The sequence below is a fragment of the Octopus bimaculoides genome, chromosome 26 (assembly GCF_001194135.2).
Source record: "Octopus bimaculoides isolate UCB-OBI-ISO-001 chromosome 26, ASM119413v2, whole genome shotgun sequence".
Classification (NCBI taxonomy): domain Eukaryota; kingdom Metazoa; phylum Mollusca; class Cephalopoda; order Octopoda; family Octopodidae; genus Octopus; species Octopus bimaculoides.
Window position 1 is genome coordinate 25744293 of NC_069006.1, and position 10604 is coordinate 25754896.

Genomic DNA, 10604 nt, shown 5'->3' on the forward strand with positions numbered 1-10604 from the left:
TGTGTGTGTGTGTGTGTAAAAATAAAAGTACTAAGGTTTATTTGTTCAACTGAAATTCTTCAAGGCAGAGCCCCAGCATAAACTGTGGCCTTGCTGGAGCACTTCCTTGACTGAAACAAGCAAAATATGGAGAATATAAAAGAAGCCCTTTACCTGGCATTTGTACAACTGGAAAGTTCTTTTAGAAAGTCAAAAGTCTGCTGTGAGGGACAGTTTAGGGAGACAGAGTGAACAGGGATTCTCCTAGGAGCCCTCAATAACTGGAGAAAAAAAAAAGGTGGGGGTTTTGTAAAATCTTTGAAAACAAAGGAGAAAATTTAGACTTGTTGTTGTCATGTTAGAAATAGTAGCTAAATCACTCACACATGATGCCTGGATGCCTTAAATATAGATGATTTTTGATTTTTGAGTGGTTGGGTTAATTTTTAGTATTCTCATTCGTGAGAGCAGTTGAGTTAATTTCAGATATTCTCATTTTAAAAATCTTCTCTGGCTAATCGTTGAGAGGACATTGGTGCTGCCTTGGCAGAGGCTTGCACTCTCTGAGTGCTATTATTATTATTATTATTATTATTATTATTATTGTTTTCATTATTAAGGTGGTGAGCTGTCAGAATTGTTAGCATGCCGGACTTTTCTTTTCATCTTTTTGGGGTTGATAAAATAAGTACCAGTTGATCACAGGGGTCGATGTAATTAATTAACCTTCCTCCCACGAAATCTCTCTCTCAAATTGCACCATACTCTCTTTCAGAAAATGGAAGGACGTACTGAACTATGCCATCTAGAATAAACTTATATTACATCCGAAAATACTGGATGGTCATACTTGGAATGCCTTTAACCCTTGGTTTACTCAATCTGAGTTGACCTTGGCTTAAATAACAATGACAACAACAATAATCAAACATGCTGCAATGTCTTTAAACCCTTACCTTGTCTTTGAGAATCTCCTGGCAGAAATGTTTTGCTGTTCCTTCGACGATTAAATAAATGGCGTCCATCTAGAAGTAAATCAATGTCAAATAGGAAATGGCTGAATGGCACACAGTAAAGAGACATCAGTCATCAATCATCCTCATTGCCGTCATCATCATTGTTGATGTTATGATGACGATCTTCATTATCATCACTATTACCATCATCATCAACATCTTTGTCATCATCACCACTACCATCACCATCATCATCATCACCACCATCATCACCATCGTCATCATCACCATCACTACCACCATCACCATCGACATTATCATCATCACCACTGTCATCATCATCATCATCACCGTCATCATCATCATCACCGTCGTCATCATCATCATCATCATCATCATCACTGTCATTGTCATCATCATTATTGTTATCCTCCTCCTCCTCCTCATCATCATCATTATTGTCATGTCTTATGTCCCTTTTTCCTTGCTTGCATGGGTTGAACAGGTCTTCTCCCACACAGTGTCTTACCACTGGCAGAAGATACTTGTCCAAAATGCCAAACAGCAGGATTGAACTCATAACCACATGACTATAAACCACACACCTTAACCATACATACACTTCTAAACTAAATGCAAAAAATTACAGGTTATTAGTTATAAGATAACATTTTTTAAATTATGACAAATAATCTTTATGTGAAATTAGCTTCAGAAATTTGAATAGAACAAGGAAAGAATAAAAATGACTTTTTATTTGCCTTTTGATCTTCCATAACTGCAACAACAGCTTCACAAATTGATAATGTCGAGATCATTGGTCTTGGTTTATCTTGGAGCCATTCTACTGCTTTGTGTATTGAATCGTGACATACGTGCACCATTTCTGGTTGGAACCAGTCAATGTCTTCAGAGACTCTGCAACAGAGTATTACAAGGGAGAGAATTAATATTGTGAGTTTTAAGTAGCTCTCAATATGGAGGGTCAGAGTTCATAATGAGAATTGGTGGGGTGGGGATTAAACCATGTAACACTTTATTGTTATTGATCTTACCAATGCTAACAATCTTCTCTCTTTTACTTGTTTTTGATCATTAGATTGTGGCCATGCTGGAGCACTTCCTTGATGGATTTTGGTCGAATGAACTGACCAAAGTACATATTTTTTTAAGCCTAGAGCATAGTCTATTAGTCTTTTTTTTTTTTTTGCCAAACTGCTAACTTACAGAGATATAAACAAACCAACACCGCTTGTCAGGTGGTGGTGGGAGATAAACACAGCACCTCGGTTTTGATTCCCAGGCCAGTTGTGTGTTGAGTTCTTGAACAAAACAAGAAGAATATTTGGAATGGATTTGGTTGATTCAACCCTTTAGCATTCTGCGCCAGTTTGGCTGTATTAAATTACAGACAAGCCTGCATGCAAACAAGCAAGCAATCATAGAGTTTTAGTAGTATACAGATTGTAGGACAGGTGTGAGAGGCCAGATCTGGCTGGCTTGAACATGAAACAGATAAAATATTTTGGTCTGTGTCTGATGTGTCTGGTTTAAATGCTAAAGAGTTAAAGTGTCAGGTGTCTATAGAACTGGTAGTGATGGTGATGGTGATGATGATGATAATAGAAAGAGTCATTATATATAACGATACTTACATAACGATGTTGAAATGTCTCAACTGAGCCACTTGGTCTGTTAATAACAGACCAAGAAACTTCTTGAACGTGTCCCAGCTCCCCTCACAGTCCACCTCTGTTGAGGGTACCAACACCAAACATATGCAAGTTTCTTCTATCACACCAAATACCTTACGGCTCCCTGAGATTAACCAATAAAGTCGCTGCCGATATAATCGCAGGAAGTATTCAAGACGTTCAGCAATTGATTCCAGTTTTACTCTGCAGCAGACGATCTTCAGAAACAAAACCAAAAAACAAAGACAGAGATAAATGTGTTGGATTGCCACAAAACCATGCTCTACCGATTCCTTCGTAAGCATCTGAAAATTTCTCTTGATGCTGATGAACGTTTGTTTTTGATGTTAATATAAGGAAAAAGGATAAAAAGCCTGTTTACAATATAGAATGGAAAGAAAAATAAACTTAGTCAATTATATAGGCGCAGGTGTGGCTGTGTGGTAAGAAGTTTGCTTCCCAGTCACATGGTTCTGGGTTCAGCCCCAATGCAGGTTACCTTGCTAATATATATATATACCATAGCTCAATAACAATGATTCAATGAAAAATGTTTGACCACTGTCCAGCATTGATAGTGATGGCGGTGAAGAAGGTTATAGGTATGACATGTGTAAACCATTAGAATCTCTGCAAAGAATCTTTAAAGACACCAACAACAATTTGTAAATCATAAATACTGGAACGACTCGGGTTACTTGATAAATTGATTACATGACTAACAATGCTTTAATCAAGAGACTGGACAGTTAATTAAATTCAAATATTAGTTGTAATTTTATACTCTGCATACATGCACACACACACACACACCCTATTTTCTCTCTATCTTCCATTCACTGTAATACATGTGTATACACATGCACACACACACACACGCATATATATATATAAATTGTTACATTTTGGGAGGATCATACAGCCGATAAAGACACACACACACACACACTGGTTATGTTTCACTTCAGTTTTATTTCCTGTCAATGCGATTTTTTCCCCAGCTGAGTGGACTGGAGCAACATGAAATGAAGTGTCTTGCTCAAGAACACAACACATTGCCTAGTCCAAGAATTGAAACCACAATCTTCTGATCACGAGTCCAACGCTCTAACCACGAAACCACATTCCTCCACTCATTTCTATGCATTCCCTCATCACTACCCACCCCTTCATCATGCACCTACTCTCTTCTCGCACCATGTACCCATACACATTCCTCCACCCTGCACATAATCCACCCTCATCTAAATCCTCTACCTCTGCCTCCTCCTCTCGATCACAAAAAGAACAGTATGGAGTCTTACTCACATTAAATGTTTTCCCATCAGATCGGTAAATTTGCTGGAAGAGTCCAACTCCATATTTGGAACTGACCGGTTTCCGAAGACTGCCTTCATATTCTGTAGAAACAAACAACAGATTCATTTGTTGCACTTTCATTTCCTTTAATAACATCATCAGCCTTTTAATAATTATTTTTAATAATTATTTTTTAATAATTATTTTTTCTCACACTTCATCAGTTATGATGACAAGTGTTCTAGTTGATCCGATCAATAGAACAGCCAGCTTGTGAAATTAACAGGCAAGTGGCTGAGTACTCCACAGACATGCATACCCTTGATGTAGTTCTCAGGGAGATTCAGCATGACACAGAATGTGACAGGGCTTAGCCCTTTTGAATTACAGGTACAACTCATTTTTGCCAGCTGAATGGACTGGAGCAATAAAGTCAAATAAAGTGTCTTGCTCAAGGACACAATGCACTGCTGGGAATTGAACTCACAGCCCTTATGATCGTGAGCTGAGCACCCCAGCCACTCAGCCACATCGAATAACCTGGTCAAAAGAATTTTCAAATAAAAAACGGAATAATAAATAAAAATAGTTTCTGGAGACTGACCTTCCGAGACTTTGAAGCCAATATTTGGCACCAAACTGAACAGATCCAGTTGATGCCTTTTCAATCCGTAACAATTTAACCATTTTGTTGAACTGATCAGTTCTGTGGCTTCAGCTGGCAGACTGCAACTTTCATAATGAATTTGGTAAAGAGGACATCCAAATATCTTCAGTTTTCTTTTGGTATTTTGCTCTTCTTCGGGCTTTGATCTCATCGTTGCCACATTCGACCTGAAACAGTTTCAAACTTTAATTCACACACCTCAACCCTATTCTTTTATTCTTTTACTTGTTTCACTCATTTGACTGTGGCCATGCTGGAGCACTGTCTTTACTTGCAACAAATCAGCCCCAGGACTTATTCTTTGTAAGCCTGGTACTTATTCCATCGGTCTCTTTTGCCGAACTGCTAAGTTACTGGGACATAAACACACCAACATGGGTTGTTAAACACACACACACACACAAACATATACATATTTAAAATATACGACAAGCTTCTTTCAGTTTCCATCTACCAAATCCACTCACAAGGCTTTGGTTGGCCTGAGGCTATAGTGGAAGGCACTTGCCCAAGGTGCCACATAGTGGGACTGAACCTGGAACCTGGAACAGTGACATGGCTCTGAGTTCAGTCCCACTGCATGGCTCTTTGTGCAAGTGTTTTCTTCTCTAACCTTGGGCCAATCAAAGCCTTGTGAGCATATTTGGCTAATGGAAACTGAAAGAAGCCTGTCATATATATATATATATATATATGACAGGCTTCTTATGCATCTGATGTTGGACATAAGAAGCATCGGACATGGCATGGAAGACAGATATTAAAGGATGATGATAATGATATGTATGTATATATACATATATATATATGCGTGTGTGTGTGTGTGATCAGAGCACCTAGAGATGATTGAATATTGAACTGATCAAATCAGTGTCCAATATAACCCCAAAAGATGTGTCTGTAGGCTAAAAAATAGAACCCTCTCTCATGCTAACCATTTTATTCTGCCATAGTCTTCATGCTTCTTACAAGTTAAATAAAATATGAAATTACTTTTGTGTAGGATTCTTAATTTTTTTTCTATTCCAAAATGTGATAATTTGAAGCCAAATATTTCGATGTGAGTCAGTTCCAGTGACCATTTTTACGACATTCCATCTTAAATCTAAATAGAATTAGCAGCAAATCCATTGCCAACAGAATTTGGTTTGACATCTAATTCTAAGAATGGAACAGTGGGCCCTTAACTAATGTAGATTTTCTACCTTGGGGTCATTGTGCTTTTTAGTAATTACAACTAAATTTCTAACCAATTCTGACCTTCAGTCAAAGACCAGAAGTCACAGCCATCCATTTAGCAGTCAAAGACCAACACATATTCCATTTCTTTTCTTTCTTATATTTCAGAAATAGGAAAAATTTCTTTTCTTTTTCACTTCTTTATTTTACTTATTTTATTTCAGAACATGTTTCTTCTTAAAAGCTTACCAACACACAAACTCGTCGAAGTTCCATGATTATTATAATTAGCATTGGTTTGATTATGGTAATAATGGTTAATTATCTTCAGAATAGTTTCTGATATGTATGACAGGGGAGCAAGATGTAGTGGCTATCATGCCTTTATCAAAACTTTAGAAATAATGTTACTGAACATCAAAAACAAAATATACACAGAAATCAGAAACGAAAGAGGATCCTACTACATGAAGAGGAGAACACCACTTCACCACATGAAAGAGACAGATTCATGGAGCTATTCAGAATATATATATACACACACACACACACACACACATACACACATACATGCATACACACACATACATACATACATACATACATACATTCATATGAATTCATATTCATACCAATAATAATTGAGCGCTAGGTTTTGTTAGTAAATGATTAAAGGAGAATTTGGATAAACCAGTTGATCTGGTCATCTGAACAGCTGCTCAAGAAATTAACATGCAAGTACTCCACAGACATGTGTACCCTTATGGTAGTTCTCGGGGAGATACAGCATGACACAAAATGTGACAAGGATGGCCCCTTTTGAATTACAGGTACAACTCAGTTTTTCCAGCTGAATGGACTGCAGCAATGTGAAATAAAGTGTCTTGCTCAAGGACGCAGTGCATCACCTGGAATTGAACTCCTGACCTTATGATTGTGAGTCAAATACACTAACCACTAAGCCACACACACCTCATTTGAACCATGCAGTTGTAAAACAAACTGCTTAGCCATATGGCCATTGCTACACTGCAATAAAGAAACAGAAGTCTTAGGGTTGTAACAGTAATTGATCCATCAACCTGTACTGTTGCACAGAAATACTACCACTACTACAACACAACCTACAAATGCCAGGTCATCGAATTTGTCCCCCCCCCCCCGCTTTTTTCTTTTTCTTCTTCTTTTAATAGTGATTATAGGATTATTTGTTTTCTTCAGTTCTTCATCTTCGAATCGATAGCAACTCCGCGGATGGAGGATGGAAAGGGGGAAGTTCTACTTAACCCCCGCCAAACAACGATACAATGTTGTTTACACTACTTCCAAGCTATCCTAACTCAGGTGATTGATTTTATTGAAATCGTATCAAATTACACATTGACACTTTGGGGTCGGTGACAGATCAATAGCAAATATACCTTGGAACTTTGACAGAACAACTTCACTGATCAATAACCAATAATATTTGCTCATCGGATAGAATTGGTATTTGTGTTTTTTAGCATCACCAATATACATCTATCTATAAAATGTAGAATTCCTACATCTGTTGGCAGTGCCATGAAGAGAATCTCCTGGCCATTCTTAGATCTAACTGTTTCACTTTTCTCAAGTTTTCAGTTTCACTTTTTTCCTAATTACTGCATATTTCTTTCACTTGTTTCAGTCATTTGACTGCGGTCATGCTGGGGCACTGCCTTTAGTCAAACAAATCGACCCCAGAACTTATTCTTTGTAAGCCAAATACTTATTCTATTGGTCTCTTTTGCCAAACCACTAAGTTACGGGGACGTAAACACACCAGCAGCGGTTGTCAAGTGGTTAGGGTTTGGGGCTCACACTTGTAAGGTTGTGATTTCGATTCCTGGCAGTGTGTTGTGTTCTTGAGCAAGAAACTTTATTTCCCTTTAATCTGTGGATTACTCAGCCACTTGCATGTTAATTTCATGAACAGGCTGTTCCATTGCTAGAATCAACTGGAACCCTTGTTATCATAAGCAACAGAGTGCCACTTTATGAATTAGTATTATTAAATATCCGGGCCTCCATTTCTGAGTATTCCAAAATGTCAACACTCTGTCTTTCAACAAGTAAACTTTCAAGTACAGACCAGATTTTTAAATGGGTTTAAGTAAATATACAGAATACACTTTACAACAAGTACTACGATCTCTTCAAGCCTACTGATCTATCTGTCTATCTATCTATCTACTTACCTATCTACCTATCTAATCTAATCTAATCTAATCTAATCTAATGTAATTTATTATTTACAAACGTGCATTACAACACACACACTACATTTTGAATAAGATAAATACTGGCTTCTATTTGATCAAATAAAGCCCCTCAAGGTGCTGCCCCAGCATGGCCACAGTCAAATGACAAATAAATAAAAGATTTCATGAAGAATATAAGAAGAACATAAGAGCATGATGTCTCCATTTGCTTCGTATTTGAGAAATTGGGAAAATTTGGAAAGAGAGGAAGAGACTAGATACGATACGTAGCATAGCATCACCACCACCACCACCACCACCACCACCACCACCACCACCATCTATCTATCTATCTATCTATCTATCTACCTATACATATATACATATATGTATGTGACTACATATATATAAAGTGTGTCTTCATATTGTATATATTGGTGTGTGATGAATGGGAGAGTCAAGAGTAGAATATGAATAAATACCAGTAAAATACGTTGGGAATAGAAGTAGATGATGATTATGATGATGGTGATGATGATGATGTTATTTAACACCGGGTCAGCCTTGATCAGCTTAGCTCCAGCTCAAACCTGATCAGAGGGTTTCAAGCATGACCACCCATCCTTTTTTTGACAGAGATGCTAGGGAGTGGTTATATATGTCTAAGACTACATTTTCCAATGCATCCTTCCTTTTTCCTAAAATTGTTGGAAGTGATCTGAGAGTAATTTGACTGCTCTTTTTAGCAGATCCAGTGACTGCATATAAGCTCCCTCATTTGCTTATATAACAGGTGCCTGTTGTTGTTGTTGTTACTGTAGTTGATTCTGTTTAACCCTAGGTAAGTCCTAATGCCATTCCAGCCATGATCGTCCAGTTTGTAATATATCTATGACTACATTATCGAATATGTCCTTCCGTCCTTTCTAAGTGTGATTTGAGGCTTTATTCGACTACTATTTCTAGCAGGTCGTATGTTGACTGACAAGACAGTGTAATGTGTGTAAGTGGGAAGTATGCAGGGATTGAAACCCCTGTTTTATAGGAATGTCATTACTTACCTCCTCAATCAGCTGGGCTTAATACACCACCACCACCACTGCCAACACCACCACCACCACCTCAGGCAGAGACAGTGGAGGAAGTGGAGAACTATACACGGCCATGTTTGTTTATGTTTGTTACCTAGCAACCTCAGTGTGTGTGCGTGAGTGTGACATTGACTCAGGTAACAGAACAGGAGTGGGGGGAGGGCAGGGACAGTATTGTCCTGGTGTGTGTGCGTGTGTGTGTGTGTGTGTGTGTGCGTGTGTGTGTGTGTGTGTGTGTGTAGGGAAGTTACATAGAAGAGGGAGAGAAGCAGAAAGGGAGTTGTGGGTGTGTGGGTGTGTATGCAGTAAGTCAGGTTGTGTGGACAGAGAAAATGAGGGGGTGAATGGAGGTAGGTTGTGTTATACAGATTGAGGGTGGTGGTAATGGAGGTAGTGGTGGCAGTGGTAGTGACAGTGGTGGAGATGGTGCTTGTGGTTGTGGTGGTGGTGGTGGTGGTAATGGTATTGGAGACATGTATTAGCTTTTCTGTTTGGGCAGATACAACACACACACAAATCACATGCATGTATATAAATACATACACACACACACACATAGTCTTGTTTTACTTTTTCTAGCCTCACAATCTGTTGCCATGCTGGAGCACCACCCCTCCAATTAACACTATTTCCATATCCTTCCTTCCGTCGTTACTTATTTATGAATGAACAAGTTTGATGCTGTTACCTGTTCTTGTGATTTTCCTGTTGTTTTTATTATTGTTGTGATTTTGTTTCACCTGTAATTACAGACAGGAAATAATCCAGGTGCTTCTTAAATATATCCTTCATTTTTTACTTGTTTCAGTCATTGGACTGCAGCCATGCTGTGGCACCACCTTGAAGAATTTTACAGTTGAATGAATCGACCCCCCCCAGGACTTTTTTTTTAAGCCTGGTTGTGGTGGTGGTGGTACTTGTGGTCTCTATCAGTCTCTTTTGCCGAATTGCTGAGTTATGGGGATGCAAACACACCAACACCGGTTGTCAAGTGCACTGGGGGACAATCACAGGCACAAAGACATACACACATAGATATACATACAGACATGCATACATAAACAAAAACAAAAAGGTTTAAATGTGATTTGAACTCAAGGACCAGATGTTTGCCACATTATTGTTTCTCCAAGGAAAGAATAGAATTTTGCTTTTGTTTTGTTTTTTTACTTATTTATTTTTATTTTTGTTTTTTATCTTTTCATTTTTATATTCTTTTTATTGTTAACTTTAGGTTCCTTTCAAACGCTTTCTGGTGTTTCTTTAATCTCCAGAGAACATTTAAATTACTTCAAGTACATCTTTAATTAAGGTTGTACACACACACATTCAAATATACACACATTATATATGTATATATATATATATAATGTATGTATATATATATATATGTGTGTGTATGCATGTATGTATATCCGTATATATATCATCATCATGATTTATGCACACCCACACACAGCTATATCCTTTATCTGAACATCTATTCAGAAGCTTTTCAAAACCATTCTCCCCCCCCC

General features: G+C 37.9%; 1 protein-coding gene across 1 annotated transcript in view; it reads right to left on the reverse strand.

Moving 5' to 3' along the window:
* LOC106871857 (von Willebrand factor A domain-containing protein 3B) overlaps positions 1-9178 on the reverse strand; it is a 32151-nt gene extending 22973 nt beyond the window's left edge. The window contains exons 1-7 of the mRNA XM_014918589.2: positions 9058-9178; positions 4533-4762; positions 3938-4029; positions 2591-2847; positions 1697-1853; positions 936-1004; positions 154-260 (exon numbers count right to left, since the gene is read on the reverse strand). Of these exons, the coding sequence (XP_014774075.1) occupies positions 154-260; positions 936-1004; positions 1697-1853; positions 2591-2847; positions 3938-4029; positions 4533-4746 (896 nt within the window). The 5' untranslated portion in view covers positions 4747-4762; positions 9058-9178. The remainder of the gene's footprint in view (positions 1-153; positions 261-935; positions 1005-1696; positions 1854-2590; positions 2848-3937; positions 4030-4532; positions 4763-9057) is intronic.
* Positions 9179-10604: the final 1426 nt, after the last annotated feature.